The following is a 20192-nucleotide window of genomic DNA, read 5'->3' on the forward strand; positions in this document are numbered from 1 at the left end:
CAGCCAAGTTTAAAATTTGGCTATTAAATTTAAAACTATATTTACAGAAATTTACAACTGCACATTCTTAGATACCTAATAAGCAACTTGTGCTATATGTTGGTCATGAATAGATGCAAGACACTATTTCCTACTTTGGGACTTTTCCTTCTTTAATAGTTTATGTATTCTGTCATTTCAAAAGTCATTAAACATTTCCTCTCACTTCCAAATTTCAAATATTTATACTGAAAGGATATTACATTAGCACACAATTATTTATACAGACTTTGACCTGACCTTTCCTGTCTTCTGGTATCACTTACCTAATAGCTAGGATTAAACATTAGTCCTATAATTGACAATGCAATGGATTGTAAACCCTTATTTGCTGCAAGATGCTGTAGTTTCTTTATTCATATCACTACTTTAGAATGAAAATTACAAATTCTTAGAGAACTGTAACTGTAGCCTTCCTAAAATCCTTCCTCTTGCAAGAAAACTGTTAAGCATCTTGCTTCTAGGATCTATTCTTCAAAAGTTAATAAGATGAAATTCTCACATAAAGACAAATGGTATATTTGTAACTGACTGGTGTAATACAGTGTAAGAAAAGAAAGATATTCTACTTAATGGTGGGTTTGAGTTTTTTTGTTTTGTTTTGTTTTTTTAAGAATACATCTTTGTGCATTTTGTCCGCAATAGTAGAAAGTTATCACAGCTTAAAAATCAGCTGCTAACACTCTGTCTTGATTCTACTGGAAGAGATCTTCTTTCTCTCACAGAAATAAGTAATCACCAACATGCTGTTGAATAGATCACTGAAGTCTTTACCAGTTACATATTCCAGTCCTTAAGTGCATTGTGTAATTCCTCTCAAGGAACACAGGTGAAAACAGTTTACTTTTCAAGACTAGAAAAGTCTGGTCCTCCTTTGCTGTAATTTCCAGAAATTTCTGCCCCACTGAAGTCAAATCCAGGATTCTGATGGACGTAAAAGAAAAATTTAGTAAACCGATTACACTTAATACAAGTGTATAAATCAGTGTTTCTGTTAACTTTCTGTGACTTTAACAAGGTATATAACTATCATCTTGTTACACAATTCAAAACTGTCATGGCACTGAAATTCTGCTTGGAGAATGCATCAACAAATAAACCTTGAATTGCCATTGTTTGGTTGCCCACTGCAGAAATGACTTTGTAAAGCCATCCTCAATTTGGCAAGCAGTTAGTTCTCCCAGTAAAAAAACATTAACGAATGTTTAAAGTAAACTTTTTGACTTTTGATGTCCCTTTAAATTACTACCTGAAAGCATAAGTACCTGCTGTGCTGGACAGCAATTATTATGAGAACAATGCTCTTTTTAGCTAACAGTAATGTGCCAATTCAGCTGTTAAATAAGCTGTACTTCCACAAGTCTGCAAATATGAGCAGAGACAGTTGAGCACTTAAGGTGTATGAAAACAGTTAAATCAATTTTAGTAAAAGGGCAAGGAAAATATTTGCCAGCTAACTGCTTTCCATCATCTGATGTTATATGTAAACATATTCAATAGAGCTTGATGTTAGAAATTTGTTTTAAATACAGCTATGATATAATCATAGATAATAGTAGAAATTGTATGTAGCCTAACTTAAATGAAAAGTTGTTAGAATTATGCAAACACTAAAACATCACTTTCCTTTTCCCCAAAACTAACCTTCTCACAAAACCTTGATTCAGACAGAACAACAGCTTCTTAAAATTACTTTGATAAAGCTTAATGAAAATTCTATACATATTGATTAAAGAATTTGTTTCCAGGATCTTACCACTGGACAGGAAAATAATTCTGCTCAGCTTTCACAGTCATAACCCATGTGTGCAAATGCAAAATACATGCACTGATCACAGCCCTCTGACTTGCCTCTCTTTGGAATCGCTCCAGCGTAAGTTTCCTTTGCATCTGGTCCTGTACCCAAGGATCAGCAGCATATTCATTTTCTAACAGAGACGTCCAACAATTTCCAGCATCTCGGTTTGTTTTTGTTAGAACAATGCGTATCAATTTCCTGTCCTCTATTGAATGAAGAGAGACATAGAAAAAAACATTAGACTCTGCCCATGCGCTATTCTTTTTTTGTTGTTTTGCTGAGTTCACCATTAACATGTTAAAGCATGTTTTTTTTTCACTGAAGTGACTTAAATTCTTAATGCCGAAGCCAACTGGGCTGTTAGTAAATAAATGAACAAGAAATGGAAAAGCTCAAGCAAAGACAACCTATACAGCCACCCTCCCTTTCTGGCCTTTAAAATACCAAGCTGTTCTGGGGGATTCAAATGCAGTTCATAAGTACTTCTATTTCAAACATAAACTAACTTTGTAGGAGGGTTCACATCTGACAAGAGATTTAACCTATTAATGTATACAGCTCAGCTAAGGCAATAATTACAGATTTGAAGTCAGGCTGACAGCTTTACAGAACGTTACTACCAATAAGAGTCAGAAATAAGTTTAAGTGACGTATGGAGGTATAATCATCTTTTCTTTAAATGCAGACAGTACGCTTATATACAATGGATAGACTGAAAGAACATCTCAGAGTTATCATGTAGAACATTTAGCACTAACTGAATAAATGCAGCATGATAAAGTGCATTTTGAAGGTTATTCACATACTGGGGAAAAAGCACTTCACACTTCTAATTTTCATGATTAAGTCATTGAATCATTAATCAACGTTGATTTTAGCTGGAAAGCAAAAACCGTCCTTAAAAAACATTGTATGGCACAGTTCACACAAATATTTTTTTTTAATTAAAAACCAACATATTCTGAACACTTTGCAATATTTATGATGTAATCATCAGAGAAGTTTTTTGCTCTTTATCTGTAGTTTATCTGTAGGTATTTTAGCCCGATTTTTAGATTACTTGTTGATTCTTTAGGATTGTAGATTTTGTCATCTATCCCAAAATATAAGGCTTAAGGGGAAAAAAACCAGAAAGTAACAATAATGGAGAGACATGAATCACATAACTGTACCTGTCTAATTTTTATGAGAGTTTATTAAAAACTTCTCACCATTCACTTCTGAAAAAGTTAATGTTCATTCTAAGGAAGTGTTTGAAATCCCCTGAATACTGCCTTCCCAGATCTGGCATTTCTCCATTAACCTTAATCTCTAAGTTTTTTGCACTACCTGTACTTAAATCACACAAAAAGGCTAGAAAATTAGTATCTAATCCTGATCACCTCAACAACTGAATTTACATCTCCTTAGTCTGGCAATAATGATGGCCTATTTCACACTACATATGGAGAATCAGAACCTGACCAAAATCAGAAAATAAGTAATCTTTCCTGTAACAAAATGAAAACATCCCTACTTCTCTGTAGCATATTTTGAGAAATTCTACTCCTTTCAAAATGTCACTTCAGAAATAGGTTATTACCTAATGTCCATGTTCCTTCATCAGCTATTGTAGAGTCAAAAAGTTTACCCTGCAAAAGACATTTACAGCATTACATAACAGGAAAACCTGTTTAGTATCCAGTTTATATGGAATCACAAAGTGTTACTCCCAACTTGCATTCTTCCATTCTACTGAAAAGGACAATCTGGCTCTACAAATCTACACTTGCCCCTGGGCTAGCAAAGAATTATTTGTTACACAAAAAAAAATATTAGAAATGAAGTACTGAATACAGTAAAAACACCTGTCACTGTTTCAGTATCTCCATTCAATGAAAGGGGCTGTGTTCTCAGGGGGAAATGCCATTTTTAATTGCCTTGCCATCAGAATTCCAGTGTCTGCTAAGGGCCATGCACACCTATGGCTCAATGTAAATACATTATGATACAAAGAATTTATTGTTCATTTCCAATGAGAAAGAAAATTTATATTTAATCCTGATCATCTCATCAGTTGAATCAACAGCTCCTTAGTCTGGCAATAATGATGGCCGATTTTACAGAGCTACACACGGAGAATCAGAACCCGATCAAAATCAGAAAAAAAAAAAAACCTTTCCTGGAAAAAAAAGCCAAACTTTTCTATAGCGTATTCTGAGAAATTCTACTGCCTTTCAGGACATCCCCTCAGAAATAGCTTATTACCTGTTGTCTGTTTTCAGAAAGAAAATGGTATAAATATCAGAAAACTTCCACAATGCTACAGAGCCCAGAGGGCAGCTGCTTTGGGACATCCTGACTCCCAGGTTTTCTTTCATTTAGAAAGACGTTTCTTGCACTTTTGCTGGTAAACTGCAATGCGTCACGTACCAGAACTTATTTTTCTTAAAAACATACTTAAGCAACAGAAGATCTTTTACGACTCACTGGAGTTTATTTAAACTAGTTAAAGCATTAAGTTATGCTATGTTACAAATACGAAATTAAGAGCGCTTTTTAGGTAAAAAAGACTATCCACATAACGGCAGCCGCCGGGGGCTGAGGGCGCAACGGCCGCCGCAACGGCCGCGGTAACGGCCGCCCCTCCCCCCTCGGCGGTACCTGCAGCACCTCCTCGCCCCCCACGGCGAGCTCGACGTGGCGGCTCCGCAGGCTGCAGCGCACGTCGCGGGCGCGGGTGCCCGGCGGCACGCGCACCTCGATGAACACCTCCTCCAGGGTCTGGTACCAGCGGCCCCAGGGGGTGGCGCAGGGCACCACCCCGCTCCGCTCCTCGAACGGCGCCGACATGGGCAAGGCGCCGGCGCGCGGCCCGCCCGGAAGTAAGAGCAACCCCCGCCCCGTGCGCACGCGCTCAACCAAAACCGTCACTTCCCACACGCGGCTCCCAGGCTGCGGACGGCGCTGCGCCTGCGCCGCGCAGGGGAGGCTGCGATTGGCTGAGCGCGCCGCGCGCCGCGGGAGGTGATTGGCTGCCGGCGGCGCGTGGCGGCCGTTGGTGCCATTTGAATGCTGAGAGGGGCCGACGGCGGGTGCTGCCCGTGGCCATGGCGTTCTCCAGGGCTCCGCTCCGGCGCTTCAATGAGAGCTCCGGTACGCGCGCGGGGGTCGGTGCGGGGAGGGGGCCCGGCTGGAGCCCTCCGCAGCAGCGGCTGTGGGAGGGGACTGGCCTGCGGCTCTGGGGTGCCTCTGTGCGCGATCCGGCCTTTCTGCCTTTGCTTTTCGGGGCCTCGCCGCGCTCGGGGGGCTCTCGCTTAAGCAGATGTGGGGCTCTTCTCTGAGGAAAGGTGCCGGCCTCAGGCTGAACCCCGGCTGCAGGCTAACAGGATAGCTACTGAAAGCAGGGGTGAGCAGAGCCAAGATGTCTTGGCTCTCTCATGTCGCCACACAAACCCTACCTCCCATCCTCCTAAGAAATCTACGGATCTTCTCCTGACTGAAGTACGGTTCCTGAGAGGTGCTTCTCCTCACAAGTTTTTCGCCGTGGCTGCATACCTGTTTCATACTGTTGTCTGCTGTCTGAGCATAAGTTAAACGAAGTTGCTCTCTTCCCTCTGCAGTTAGTTAGAAAGCTGAAGCAAGTGGACGGGCATTTGCTGGATTTGAGGCCACTTGACCAGGATTATACAAAGAATCTGCAGCCATGTTGTTTCTGCTTTTTTCTGTTTTCCTAAATTCTTTTAACTCTTTGAGTTTTTTAATAAAGATAAAGGTAGTTTAGTTATGGGGAAGAGATGTCTGGAATTCATTAACATCTAAATATTCTGCTCTTCCAAACTGGAAGAAGATTTTAAAAAAGGTGAGGATTTTTTCCCTTTAGTTTGCTTTAGACTGGCTCTTTCACTAATTAGCTGTAAGATCTTTTAATTTCTTTCAAATGGAATTTAATGCTCTGCTATTGCTGATGAGCTGTCTTAAAACATTCTGTATGTGAAGCACAACTTTTAACATTAGTTGGTGTACCCCGAAAAAGCTAAATTAAGCAGCTGACAATGATCTTACCAGTTCTGCAGTAGTCTTTCTCCACCTCTTCCCCCCACCATGTGTTCTGTGAGCTTTCTTCATATTTATAGAGCAAAACTGAGACTGTGGTTGTTGGGGTTGTTGTCTTCTTGTTGTTTTTAAAGTAGGTTTAACTTAGATATGTTACTAGCTTCAGCTTACTGCTGTCATTTTCCTTATTAATTTTTTGCTGTTCTGAATATTTTATTTCTTGCACATAACCTGCTACTAGGATCCTGTGATATCAAATCTTCAGATACAGTAAGAAGTTCTCTGGCCTCTGAAAGACAACAACGGGTCAGGAAGCAGAAGAGTGAGTAGTCCTAAAATTTGTACAAAATAAAACAGTATAATACCTTTGAAAGCTATGAATGAAAGTGCTTACATGCTGCTACTGCTCTGTTCTTGGTTTTTGTTTTCTCTTGGTGGGGGCTTACTTGCTGCCTTTCAGCTTACATGCCTGGCAGTTGTAAAAACATTAATTTTATGACTTAATTGAATCTCTTTCAAAAATAAGCCTTCTGTGCAATTTCTAGTGACTAGGGAGTCCTCTAATTTGACTTCAGATAAAGGATTTAGCTGCTTTTCTAGCCGTGCTTTTAATGGGTGGGGTTTTGAGGTTTTGTTGTGTTGTTTTTTCCCCAGATATACACTCTTCCTCAGCTGAAAACAGATAGTGTGAATCTGGATTGGGGGTGGGGGGAAACTCAGCAGAAAATGAATTCTCAAAATCGCCTGTCACTTGGTAGTCTGCTTCTGAACTCTGAGTGCCTAGCTGATTAATACTGAACTGCTTGCTTGCAGTAAGAAAATAGCTAGTCTTGGGTTTTGAGATGAGTAGTCTAATAATCAAATAGCATCCTGTCTTTTGTATAAAAAGTCATTTGATTTTGTCCTAGATGGGTGAAAATTCCTTCATCACACACATGCCCACCCTCTTCCTTCACCTTTCTTTTCTGCATCCTTATTCAGGTGAAACAAATCTGAACAGTGAAAAGAATGTGTTTACCCCTGTAACTGGAAGGAGACTTGTATCTCTTGGATCAATAGTAAGACTTTCTTCTGTGGTGTCTCCAATACTAGTTCTAGCTAAACCTAATTTTGGGTCTGATTCTCAATGTGACTGTTAAAGCGCATAGCCCCTTTATATAGTTACTGTTAACCTATCTGGATGAACTGTGAAACACATTATTTTGCCTGGCTTCCTTAGTAACAAAGAGAAAAAAGAAATCATAGCATCTTTGAGATCGCATGATTATTTGGGGCTACGGAGTGGCTTGCTTCATGATGTTTTTTTTTGCTGCATCCAATTATGGTATAGCTGCTTCTCATTAAGAAGATCCAGTTTCTGCTTCTGACTTCCTGTGATGGACATTGCAGGGCAGGAAGCTAGTGGTGAAAGAATATAAGAGGAGATATATATGCAGGTTCTCTGAGATGTATGAGGATACAGGTTTGAAAATGCATATGTTAACAAATTGAATAATAACTCAGATTTACTGATTTAGTTTACTAGAACTTGTGAGATAGAAGGAAGTTTCACAGATAAACTTGTGGTTAAGAGATTAAAGGGCTTTTGGGGGGATTAAGGGGTGCTTATGTCTCAAACTTTCTCAATCTCCTTTCTGTCACCATGGTCATGAGCTGTCCATTCAGAGTAATGTTCATGAGAAAGTGCAATGGTAAAACTGTTCCTAATCTGATATGTCTTATGTGTGGCTTAGCTTTTGATTTTGTGTGTATGTTTGGGGGGAGGGGGGGAAGGTCTTAAATATTGCTTGGTATGTTAAGGCATCTACTGTCACACTTAACTGTGCTAAATTAGCATGCAGCTGGGCAGTATTTTAATTTGTGAGGTTTAGTACTTCAGAGCCTCCAGTTTGCCTGGTAAAATTCCATATTGTAACCTCTTACTGTGAACTGTAAAGATCAATTTAAATGTTTCTAATGGATCTGTTCTCAAAAGTCAGCTAGTGGGAGTCTGAATCCGAAAAGAGATCATATTCTTATGAAAGAGAAAAAGAAACAGAAGACGCTGGAGAAGGAGGTATGAATACATTGTGTGAGTGCAATTCTATGTTGTCCACTTCCGTAATCAAAACTACAAGCTGGCAGAATTTGCCTCTTTCACATAACATAATGTGCAAGTTGTTTGCAAACAGTTCTGTGCAGAGCAAAGGTTCTCAAATGTTAGTAGGTAGAAAACATTGGGTTTGTTAATGGAACAGAATTATTCATTCTTGCTGACCCTGAACAGCCCTGCAACCCATCTTTTAAAGAACAGAATAAAGAAAGAATCCTGTGTTTTCGGAGTATTTTATGCAACCTGTAGGATTCTGTTTTATTTAACTGTCTGCCCTGTCTATTTTTCTTCATAACTGAGGTAATTTTAAAGTTTAGGGCAGTTAGCTTTCCCTTCTTGGTGCTGGTACCATGTCTTTGCTTCATATATTTCAGCTGTCAAGTTCCAATTTTTTTAAATTCCATAGCTAAGGAGGAGAATTAAGTTCTGTTGCAGGTTGAAGTTTTTGAATACATTGCACTAGCTCAGTAGCACAAAGTAAACCAGCTGAAATGCTAAGACTACAAGTCTATGGTGTTTAGTAATAAAGAATTGTGGTGATTTTGTGTCCTTTGCCATGAACAACAGAATTGAAAATACGTGTTTGAATACTCAGCCTTTACAGGAATATAGAATAGGCGTGACTTTAATTTTGTTACTTAAAGGAATAATAGCAAGAAATAAAGCAAATACCAATTTTATTTTAGATTCGTGCATTAGTGAGAGAGCGTGGGGAACAGGATAAAAAACTTCAGGCTTTGGATGAGGATTTTGTGAAGACTGAAGCCAAACTGACTGCTGTGGTGCAAGAGAAAACATCTCTCTTGGCAAATGTTGCATGCCTGAAAAAACAGCTTCTTGAACTAACAAGGGCCAATGAACTATTAAAATCAAAGGTACTGTCAGACAAATGAGCACCTATTTGCTTTGACTTTGCTATTGAGTTTCTTCTGCAAGAATCTTTAGTTGTTGGCAGTATGAATCAGCATCTGTTTTCACATTCACCCCTTTGTTGCCAGAGGGACAGAGCATCTCTAGTTTGGGATTTTGTGCTTTTCTGTCTAAAGACGGAGCTGGGCCTGCAAATGTGTTGCTCAAGGACAGATGGAGATCAGTGTTGTGGATGGGAGGGAGACACTACTAAATGGTTCTGTGAAGAGTAATTCATATGAAGGGGTTATATTTAGTGCTCTTTTCTTTATCTCTAATAAGCTGTCTGAAGATGGCATGCAGAAGAAAATGAGCAGCCTATGCATGGAGTTAATGAAGCTCAGAAACAAGAGGGATGCTAAGGAAAAGGTAAGATCCTTGTCACTACACAGGGTAGTGACTGTGAGCTCTCTGGGAATTGGCAGTGATGGACTAAAACCATTTTGTGGATAACATTTTTTTTCCCCCAAACTCATTTTCAAAGTAGTTTCTTCTACTTTGTTCAGTGGAAATGGACAGAAAAATCTGTTCTTGATTCTGCTGTTGATTTGTAGTGTAAGTCTGAGCTCAAATAAGGAAGACCAGAAATGCCTCTGTTAAGATATAAATCTGCTGGTCAGACTAAACTATTAATTTCTTTGAAAACCAGCACTCCCATGTATGGTTTGAAGCAATGCATGTTTGTATTTTTTGATTCTTCTAATGAATAGATGATATCTTCTTCAGGATACTTGAATGTAGGAGTCAAATCTATCACAGTAGCAAACATGAATTAAATTGTAGCTATGAACTAGTTCTAATTTACCACTGTCTTTTAGACAGTTAATTTCTTTACAAAGTCTCCATCTTGATGGTAATATTTGGCTACTATTTTTTTTTCTTGTTGGTTTTATTTATTTTGTTTTAGACTGCACTTGCAAAGCAGGAAGATATGGAAATGAAGTTGCAGGAAGTACAAAGGAATCTAGAGCATTCAAAAGGAAAAGTAGCACAGTTAGAAGAAAAACTGTAAGTAATAATGAAGGGAATTGACTTAGGTGGCATTATATCTATCAGCTGTGCTTCAATGTTCCTACCTTATAGTACATATGTAGCTCAGGGAAAATACAGGACATTACTGAGAGGGAAGAGAAATTATTAATGTATGTGACTTGGAATAAATTTTATGGAAAGGTGTGCTAGGAACTGCAGCATTCTTATAACCATAACATATAAGATCCTGTTCCTCTAACATATCTAACCTTTTTCCAAAAGAAGAACCATGTCTGAACTTTGTCTTCCAGTGTGGTATGGTTGGGGTTTTTTTGGTGTGAGGTGAGGAAGGGAGACTCTCTTCTTGAGAGAAGACTTAGCCTTCATCTTGGAGCAAGACACTCCTGTAGATTAAACATTTGAGTGTCTGGCCCTATTAAACTAGGTAAGTTTGGAATAAGTAAGAATGATAAAGCATTAGACAAGGAGTTGAGATGCTATTTCAGTTCCCAGGCATTTGACAAGGACCATGTAAACAAATTCTTCTCTAGATAAGAGTATCGAAGGGCAGTTATGCCTTCAGGGTTGCTTCGTAGTAGCCGTGTTGCCTTTTAGAAAGTTAACTGCAAAGTGCTTTGGCTGAAGTGGCTGTCTGCAGGAAGGGAGTTCCAAATAGGCATATTCTATTCTGCCTGGATAGTGGTGTTTGCAGAGGAACAGTGCACTGATACTGGGCTATTTCTGAGGATGGTGTCCTAGGAAGGATGTACTTCTAAAGCAGATTTGATTGGCACTGCAGAATCCTCCTTCTAATAAAGTGTCTTCTGCTTTCTTAACATCCAAGTGTTCAAATATGAGCAGACATTTTATACCCATATTAAACTGAAAATACACAAAGCTAATAATGCAGGCAGCGCAATTAACAAAGCGAGCAATAATTGTTGTCTAGCTAATGCAGCCCCTCTGGCACACTTGATGGTAAAACATGCCTCAGCATCCTTGGTACAAATGAGAAGATGATATGCAACAGAAACAAGCAGCAAAAGAGGGAAGAATGACTTCTTTGAGCCACTATCAGTTTGTCAGACAAACTGGATTATGGAGAGCATGTCTTAATATTAACTGTCTGTACCTTGTGATGCAAGGATGTATTTCTGTTTATCTGCAATCAGATGACTTACAGCTCTTATGTATTTAAATAAACCATCATGAAAGCTCTCTGGTTTTAGATCTGCTACTGAGAGAGAGAAAGTTGAAGAAAAGTCTGACACTGAAAAGCTCCTGGAATATATCACAGAGCTCAGGTAACATTTACCTTGGCTGGGATTGGGCAAGTTAAAAGGCTGTAAGTCCAGGCCTTGGTTATGGCTGTTGATATAGAATCTTGGCAACATTGTGTAGCTGCATTATACTGGGGGGAGGGGGGAAGGAGCTGTTTTTTTCTCCAGATAATGGAAAGGAGTCATAAGACATTTTTAATTGTCTTTCCAAATGTCTCTGTGCTTTTGTGAGCTAAGCAATGCAGTGGAAGAGTTTCATAGAGTCCTGGAATCTTAGTTTCTAGCCTGGCTTATTTGTGCATAAATCAAGCTGGATTTTCCTTCTAGTATACTGGCATGGGCTAGTGTCTTTGAGCCCTCACCTGTAAAACTATGTACAGTAGGGCAAAAACCAATGGTCTTGGTTTCCAGTGAACTTTGCAGCACTTTGATTTACATTTAAGATTTGTGATGAATTATGTATGTTGGAGGCACTTTAGAATCAGATTGAGGCTCTGAAAATCACTAAAGCAGGGCTTTCTAGCTGACTGAAATACTAACCAGTCTTCACAGTAATGTGTCCCCAGCAGGGCATGATGCAAATGTGAAAATATTCTAATTCAGCTAGTTCACTGAAGGTTTTAGTTGTGTTTTTTTCCTTCCACTGTCTTACCCTTGCCAATTCACTCGGTAAGAGATCTCTTATTAACTCACAATGCATTGTAAGATCTTCATCAAGGCAGTGAGGAGCAAGTTCTGCTTAAGCTTCTAAAGTTTTTGTTAACATGTATATATTTCTGTCAAAATTCACCTTTGTACAAAATTGGATGCAACCAGTCATCTATAAATCAATTATAGTGACTGAGTCTTTTAATCAAACTTTCATCCATATTTTAAGTTTTGGTTACATGTATTTCTTGGAAAAACAAAATGTCAATGTTGAAATAAATTGCATTTAATTTTAAGTAATCTGTCTTAATGTGCAATAACTGGTGCGTGGGAAAGTAAGTGAAGGTTGTCTCCCTGTTGAATTTGGTTATGATCAAAATTAATTTGGACCTTTTTAAATGAAGCATTTCCCCCTTTGTACTGAAGTGTAACCTTATGAGCAAAATGTAGTGGTAACACACAGCTGAACTTTCTCCTACAGTAGTGTTGCAGAAACAGTAGAAAAATACAAATTAGATGTTGCCCAGCTGGAGGAGATGCTGATAAAGAAAGACCAAGACATCGGGATCCTGAGGGATTCCCTTAAAAGGGAAGAGGAAGAATCATTTAAACTGATAAAAGAACTTAATGAAAGGTGTCAGCTGCTTGAAAAAGGTAATTGGTAGTACTTGTATGCTGTTGGCATAGGTAAGAATCACTGGCACATCTTAGTTATAGCATCTCAAATAGGTTTGTTTCAAAATGTTAGCCTAGACTGGTTTGTTGAATGTCATGTCTGGTTGAAAAGAGCCTGGCATATTTCCATCAGTATGGAAATTACCTGGAATCTGACCTCTCTTGTTAAGTCTAAAACTATCCTTCCATAGAGGGATACTAAGGTGGATATTATGGAAATAAAAATTGTTTACTTGGTAGGATGGGCTTTAATCTGAAAACTGCCTGCAAATGACTTGCTCTTCACTCCTCATTGACCAGCAGCACTACATTCTTCAGTTCACCAGTAGGGACATATGCTCAAGTTCATTGAGGTACTGGGAATGTGCCTAGGAACTCCTTCACCTCTGTCCCTTCCACATGACCCCCCCCAGAATAGAAACAACACCCCCCCCCCAAAAAAAAAAAAAAAAAAAAAAGCCCTGCAACCTAACACTGGTACTCAGTTCTCTGTATACCAGTTGGCTGCCTGGTGCTTGCATTCTGTGAAAGTTAGTTTTGGGAAAACAGATATTTTTCCCCAACTATACTGCTGTTCTAATAAAGGCTAACTGTTTGTCCCTAAGATTGCTATCATTAATATTAATCTCAAGTATGAGTCTTTCAGCCAGTTTTGAGGAGTTTCCAGGTGGGTAGAAGATTCCCCCCTCCTTGCCTAATTAACTTTAAAGCTAGAAGGAAAGTCCTATGATGAACAGATGTTGTAGTTCTTTGAAGACAGAGAAGTAAAGATCTGTTTTATTGACAACTTCTCTATACAGAGAAAGAGTCTTCTGAGAGCAGAGGAAAATACCTGAGTATGACTGCTGAAATAGAAGACCTGAAAAAAAAAATTAACTTAGAAGAACAAGAGCACCAAAACCTGCTTCAGAAACAAGAGGATATTCTCTCTCAGCTGCAACAAGAGAAGGTAAATACAAATTCTAAGTTAGTCAAAAAATACTCTAATCCCAATGACTAACATTAAATATTCTAATTTTGTTTACATGTAAAATTGCTGTATTAATAGCAGTCTAATCTGTGGGATGTATAAGTGGCTATCTGCCAGCAGAAACTGCATGTTCTAATGTCCCTGTAAGAATCACAGCTCTGATGTGACAGATGTTATCATTCTTCCCATAGATTTGCCCTTATTCTTGTGCTTAAAAGCTTAAATGATGTAAACTGGCATTTAGTATATATAAACATAGCCTAGAAAAGTACTGGTAGTTATAAAATCTCTGCTACTCTGGCCTGCAGCAGTCGTCTGTGTCTATGCACCAGAAGCTACTAGAGTTTCAAGAAGAAGTAACAAATGAGAGACTCCTCCTGGAAGAGGAGCTGAAGGGTGCAATGAATGAGCTGAACAAGTTACATGCTAAGGAGAAGAAAGCTGAAAAGTTGGTGAAGCGATTGGAACAAGAAACCAAATCTCAAGCTTTTGAGCTTGCTCAGATGGAAGAAAAGTTGAAAGGGTTTGTAAAACTGCCTGATTCTAGTGCTCTTACATAAAAATGTTAAATCAAAGGTATAGAAAAAGTTTCTAAACCTAATTTACATTTTAAAGAGACCTGAACAGATCTAAATTTATTTCTTGCTGGTTGTTGACTAATGATAGCAATTAAATCGAATCCACTTGAGTGATTTGAATCAGTTTTAAATTGTTTTAATTTGAAACTGCTTAATTAGCATTCTGAGACATGCTTGATCTGCTGGTACTATAGTTGTATCCTGTTATTCCTAAGGGTAAGCTACATGTGTGTCATATTGAATGCTTCCATCCTGGAGAGGGCAATCACTAGGGAAGACTTTCAAGAAAGTTGTTTCTTCCTTTATCACTTGAAAGATTTCTAGTAGGTATTAAAAGGAATCTGTTCTATAGGTATTTGGGGAAATTAAGGGAGGGGAAAATACTTAGTTAAATCTGCTGTGAAGAAGATTGTGCTTTAATCCTTGAAAAGCTGTGGTAGAGAAGTTATTGATTTGTGTCAGAATTAATGCATTGCTACCACAGCAAACCTTCAGTAACTGATAACAGCACTTGAAACTTGTTCAGACATACTTGTTTTCAGTATGGCATGCTGATTTCTTATTTCAGGAAAAATGCTGATTTGGAGCAAATCAGTGAAATGCACAGTAATGCTGTTTTGCAAATCCAAGAAGAGCATAGCAATACACTGCGTAAACTTGGAAAGACTATTGCTGAATTTGAAAGGTATTTAAGTTCCCTTAAGATCTAGGACAGGTATTCTCTCTGTGATAAAAAGTACTGTTTATGCGTGTATCTTATTACTTGACACTGTATATGAGCATTGCCACAGTGTTAGAGCAGTGCTTTATGTGCTGGATTATTTGATGGCATCAACAAATTGACTTAATCCTCCTTGGTACTAGGCCAGCATAATGACCTATTAAGTGTCCAGCTGTAGGTTCAGGAAGCCATGGATGTTTCCTCTTCCAAAGTGTAACCAAGTACAATACTCAAGTGCTCTTGAACCTTGGTGAGAGTTGTGACTGGTGATGTTGTTCTGTGCGCTAATTTTTCTTACAAAATGGCTTCCTGCTCAGACTCAAAACTTGCAGATTATTTTCCTAAAGTTCTTGAAAATAGCCTCAGTGTTAGATAACTCTTACTTCTGTGTGACACAGTGCTGGAAGCAACTGAGTACATTGTGTACAGTCACTCAGAAGGAATTAAACTCTATTGTCACTAGACATGATCTTCAAGATCTGCCAGCAGATGCGTATCAGGGAAGGAATTCTGATCTCTCAGATTTCTCTTCAAAAGATACAGGCTGTAACAGTATTTTAAAATTGATATTGTTATTGCTAAATGTGCAAAGGCATCTCAAAGGGTCAAGCAGGGTACTTTTTGACACAGGCTTCAGATATAGATGATCTTCAGTGCTTAAAATGTCTACTGAAATGAAAATAACTATAGTATGGTATTTTTCAGTGTAATTTCTTATGGTTTTATGGAAATGACTTTTTTCTTCTGGTAAACATCTTCGTACCAGAATGCTGCTATATCTTGAGGCTAAAGTCTTTTATACTTGGTAGCATGAGCTTGTATTGCTCTCCTAAGGCCTGAACCTGTTGGTCTGTTCTATCTCAAGTAACAAGGTTTTTTAATTCCAGCTACAAGAAGACAATAGCTGAAGAAATATCCAGTCTTAAACTGGAGAATACCTTACTGCAAGAAGAGGTTGCCAACCTGAAAAAAATTGGTGAAGATAACCTACAGCTACTTCAGGAAGCAGAATGTACTAAAAACAAAGCAAAAGAAGAATGTGCAAGGTATTGGGCCAGCAAACCTTTTCTGAAGCTAAAGAATGCTCACTGAGGCTTGCCGCCTTACCTAGAACTTAACAAGGTGCACTATCAAATAAAATCAGCACTTGAACATTTCTATTTCTTCCCCTTCCCAGTGCAGGGAGTTGAAGGTATTGATACACAAAAAATGAAAATCCTTTTCTGGCCAATGTGAATTGGGTATTTCTGACTTTGCCACATGTACCTCTAATTTATAAAATGCTTCTGTAACAAAATGCCTTTTATCTATAGTTAGTATTTTAAGGTTATCCACAATTAGAGCTTATCTCAGCTTACTTAAAACACTTGTTCTTAAAATGTTGCTCCTTTGTTTCTCCCCACCTGTTTATTGTTGTCTCCAGTTCCCATTAGAGTTGATGAAAGAAAAACAGCTCAATTGGTCTCCTGTTTTGATTTGCTGACTCTTGGGCATGGTAGGGGAGGGATTCTTTGTCTCCACCAAGATATTAAATAACTGAGGTAGAAGGAGAGGGAAGGCAACCCATGGATGTAGAATTTGCCTAAACCCTTGAACTCATCCACATTGAACAATCTTGACTTGATCTAGTTTGTGCTTGAGTAAATCTCAAGCAATGCTGCACCTGCATTAAAAAGTCTAACTACTGAGGTAACTTGCATTAAAAGCTGTTAGCGTTAAATGGAGTTAATAAACATATGGTCTTTCCTTTCTTCAAAAGCACTGCTTTCTCAGTTCCTTGCAGTTAAAAATATTGTACATCTTCAACTTGATTGCTTTCTGTATGATGCTGTGCTTTTCTTACAGTGCTGTTAGTGCAAGCCTTCATTCCAGTTCTTTTATTAACAGCATTTCAAATGTGGGTACTTGTTTTCAGATTTAGAATAAGAGCGGGGGGAGAAAAAAGGGTTCATTAAAGATGAATGATGTTTTCCTCAGGATGCTTTTAGAAGCCCAGACAAAGCTGGCACTAAAAGAAGCCGAAATAGAGAGAACCAGAGAGTCTTACCTTGCACAAATGACTAAACTTCAGGAAAAACTGGAAGTGCAAACTGAAGACCTGAGAAGTCTTGAAGAGGAAAGATCAAGGTGACTTTTTCTCAAACTAATATTGTGTACCATGGTACACAAAAGTTTTAGTGTGAAGAAATGCTGTAAGCTTTTTAGCATGTGAAGATAATGAAACTGCATCTTGCTTTTTAGGAAGAACATAAATGAAGATGTGACCTCTAGCTTAAAAGAAGAGATAAAGACCTGGCGTACTCTATATGAAGATTTACATAACAAAACTAAGCCTTTTCAGGTGTGTCATGAAATAGATGTTTTAGTGTCTGACTTAACACTCTTGTGCAGTTGACTGAACTCTCAAGAAGTACTCAAGAAGTAAACATGCTATCTGCTATTCTAAGGTATTTACGTGCAATGGTTTCCAAAGCTACTGTCTATTGAGCAGCTATTCTTCCCAAACCAGTCTCTGTAGGTCTCAGTTCAGTATTTAAAAGGATTTCAATTATAGATTTTTAAAAGTTTTAACATATGTTCCAGCAACAACTAGATGCATTTGAAGCGGAGAAGAATGCTCTCTTAAATGAACATGGTGCAGCCCAAGAAGAACTGAATAAATTAAGTGATGCATATGCTAAACTACTTGGCCATCAGAACCAGAAGCAAAAAATCAAGCATGTTATGAAGCTGAAGGAGGAGAATACGCACCTGAAGCAGGTTTGTCAAATAAAATGTTAGAAATCTGGACTTCATTGACTCTCGATTCCTCTATTGCTATAAATATTTATAGATTGATCCCACACTTGTGTGGGGACCCTGGCCTTAATTTATTAAATTACATGATTTCTGTGGTTCTTAAATTTCCTTTGAGTGCTAGATTAGAACGAATCACTAGCCTCTAGAAATAGAAAAATAATCTCTCTTAGCTTGGACTCGATACATGATGTACAGGAAGATCACCAGTGCAAATAATTACTCTTGCATTTAGACTGGTTAGTTTTTCGTACCTTTTTGGAGATTCTAGACGTATCAAACTATCTGCCGAAAGCACTAAATAAGGTATTGGCCATTAAAAGTTTCAAGCTACTCTACTGCTTAGCATTGTTATACAATGGTGCTAGTTTTTCTGTAACTGTTTTTCCTTTTTTAAAAGAACTGACAAAAACAATTTTGTATGTAGGTGTTAATTAGTCTTTCTGAGTAATGCTAAAGCAAATAATGTAGCATGCTTTCCTCCTGTTATTAATGTGACTTCTGAAGTGTTATTTGTTCTGCATTAGGATGTCTCAAAATTGCGTGCACTGCTAGCAAAAGAGAAGCAAACAAGCAGAGATCTTCAGGAGCAGCTATATGCAATTCAGGGCATTAGGCGGTTTGATCCCTCTAAAGCTTTCCAGCATGATAGCAAGGAAAATATTCCTCCAAAAACTCCCTTTAAAGAAGGTAAGCTTGGATATTGCGGTAACCATGGTCTTGTATCTTCTTCAACATAACCAAAGATGACATGACAGTCTCATAGTGTCTACTTTATCTGGAAAAGGAGATGGCATCTCTTGTCTGTTCCTGGCAGATGAAGGCTACATCTATGGGGTGCCTCTGATACTCTGTTGGCCATTATGCTTCCCAGCCCTATCTGTTTTACTAACCTGAACTGAGCAGGGCTTATGTCAGGTGAGATAATAGAAAGCATGTTTGAGGAGGGGAGCAGGTTACAGAGAATGAACTTGTTTATGTGACCTTGCAAGATGTGAACATGATTTTATTGCTGTGCATCACTCAGTGTTTTCTTTGCTTTGGGAAGCCACCTGCCACATGCAACTAATAAGCTGCGGCTGATCAAGCGATATGCAATATCTCCTGCAAGGGCTGTAGGCATGGAAGCGACTCAGAGGTTTGAGCCCTGTTTTTTTTAGTTGCTGTCTTTCAGGTCCTTGTGCTGCTGTAGGTGTAAAGGTAAGAAGCACAAGGCCTACAGGTGATTGTTCGGTGGAGGGAAAGATGACAAGAGCATGGGGGACAAAAGCAAGTAGTGTAGAAAAGACAGTGAAAGGATGTAGATTGCAAACAGGCTTGTGTTTCAGAATGTTTTCTGGGGTCTGAAATCCTGGTCCTGCCTGTCATGGAGAATTAAGCCCCTCTCCCCCCTTCCTCCAGCTGACAGATGATTACTAGATGTAATAAGGGCAAGAGTGGAAAACACAAACTTAGTAAAGTTTTTCTATTGCAGGTAATAGAAACAAAAGTTAATCTCTTGGTTTTAAGAAAAATATCTTAAATCAACAATAAACTCGCATGCTGCAGTGAAGACTTCAAAGGACTATTTGTTAAAGGTGAATTTGAATGCTGTATGTAATACAAATTAGAGTAGCAGAGAAATGATATTAAATGATCTATTTTTAGAGAAACTGTGCTTGATCATACTCTTACTCAGAGGCTATGGATGACTGTATGTTCCAGGCTTCTGGTAACATAGTTGCACTCTAAGACAAAAATGTTGAATGTTTCACTTTCCAGTATGCTGAAGTTGCTTAATTTGTTTTCAAATTAACAGAACAGCTTAAGCCCAAAAAGGGGTGAATAAGCATTGGGGGAAAAAGAATGACAAATGAAATCTGCTTTCATGTAATATCTTGTTTTGTCTCATCTTTACAATTCTAATTTAATTTTGCTGGCTGTTTGCATTAATACCAATGGAAGGAACACTTCCCAGAGATCATGTTTCCTTTGTGGCTTGCATAATATAGACCAGATATAGAAAGTTGGACTCTATGGTTGGTCTTGATAGCTCCTGGTGGGATCCATATTCAAGACATGCTAATTTCAGTCCTGAGGCTAGATATTACAGCTGTTGATTTTTAGAAGAGGATTTTCAGGACAAATTCAAACCAATTGCTTTGTTTATGTAAATATTTGCATCCTGTGGTGGAGACTAGTGTCTTAAGGGAAGCTTATCATATTTTATGAATGCTGTGCTCACTGGACTCTTAAATTGTCATAACTTCCATGTAGCCAGCTCTCTTGGTCAATGTTAAGTGAAGGAGAAAATAACTTCTCTTCACTGGGTGGGAGGATTCCCACTGTATGTGCATTCATTGTGTAGACTTGGATTTTGGCAAGTTGAAGGATCTGTTTAACTGCATTTCAAAGTAAGAACATTTTAGCAGAATAAACATTTTTTTAATGAAACTATTACTTGTCTACCTCCTTCACAAACCAAGGATAAAAAACAAAATCAAATTAAGCTGTGTAAGTGACCTTGTGTTCTAGTCTTAATTCTTCACAACAAAACTCAATACATCTTGTCTCAAAGATAATGTATTGCCTAATCATACAGAAGAAATTACTCAGATGGGTTGTACAAGTACATACAACTTGAAATTCCCTTATCTTATTTCCTGTAAATGTCTCCTAGCACAAAAACAAATGATGGAA

At 38.4% G+C, this 20192-nt stretch overlaps 2 protein-coding genes across 2 annotated transcripts; one reads left to right on the forward strand and one right to left on the reverse strand.

Moving 5' to 3' along the window:
• Positions 1–542: 542 nt before the first annotated feature.
• Positions 543–4727, reverse strand: NUDCD2 (NudC domain containing 2). The gene is made up of 4 exons (XM_067305175.1): positions 4481–4727; positions 3420–3468; positions 1891–2042; positions 543–963 (listed from the first exon to the last, which is right to left on the reverse strand). The coding sequence occupies exons 1-4, from the start codon at positions 4667–4669 to the stop codon at positions 880–882; spliced, it is 474 nt and encodes a 157-aa protein (XP_067161276.1). The 5' UTR covers positions 4670–4727; the 3' UTR covers positions 543–879.
• HMMR (hyaluronan mediated motility receptor) lies at positions 4668–19946 on the forward strand. The gene is made up of 19 exons (XM_067305083.1): positions 4668–4676; positions 4771–4972; positions 6114–6194; positions 6854–6930; positions 7848–7928; positions 8651–8839; positions 9156–9242; positions 9781–9881; positions 11075–11149; positions 12255–12427; positions 13249–13397; positions 13727–13941; positions 14565–14681; positions 15605–15763; positions 16695–16844; positions 16959–17058; positions 17301–17477; positions 18041–18203; positions 18988–19946. Exons 1-19 carry the CDS (start codon positions 4668–4670, stop codon positions 19005–19007), a joined length of 2325 nt encoding a protein of 774 aa, XP_067161184.1. The 3' UTR covers positions 19008–19946.
• The last annotated feature ends 246 nt before the right edge of the window (positions 19947–20192 follow it).

The sequence above is a fragment of the Apteryx mantelli genome, chromosome 14, assembly GCF_036417845.1.
Source record: "Apteryx mantelli isolate bAptMan1 chromosome 14, bAptMan1.hap1, whole genome shotgun sequence".
NCBI classification, from domain to species: Eukaryota; Metazoa; Chordata; class Aves; order Apterygiformes; family Apterygidae; genus Apteryx; species Apteryx mantelli.

Excerpts from the sequence above, each read along its gene's own strand:
- HMMR (XM_067305083.1), top strand. Across the intron at positions 13,942-14,564 it reads ATGGAAGAAAAGTTGAAAGG|GAAAAATGCTGATTTGGAGC; the intron begins GTTTGTAAAACT and ends TTCTTATTTCAG. Across the intron at positions 14,682-15,604 it reads ACTATTGCTGAATTTGAAAG|CTACAAGAAGACAATAGCTG; the intron begins GTATTTAAGTTC and ends TTTTAATTCCAG.
- NUDCD2 (XM_067305175.1), bottom strand. The coding sequence starts at position 4,669 with ATGTCGGCGCCGTTCGAGGAGCGGAGCGGGGTGGTGCCCTGCGCCACC. Across the intron at positions 2,043-3,419 it reads TGAAGGAACATGGACATTAG|AGGACAGGAAATTGATACGC; the intron begins GTAATAACCTAT and ends TTCATTCAATAG. Across the intron at positions 964-1,890 it reads TGGAGCGATTCCAAAGAGAG|AATCCTGGATTTGACTTCAG; the intron begins GCAAGTCAGAGG and ends TACGTCCATCAG.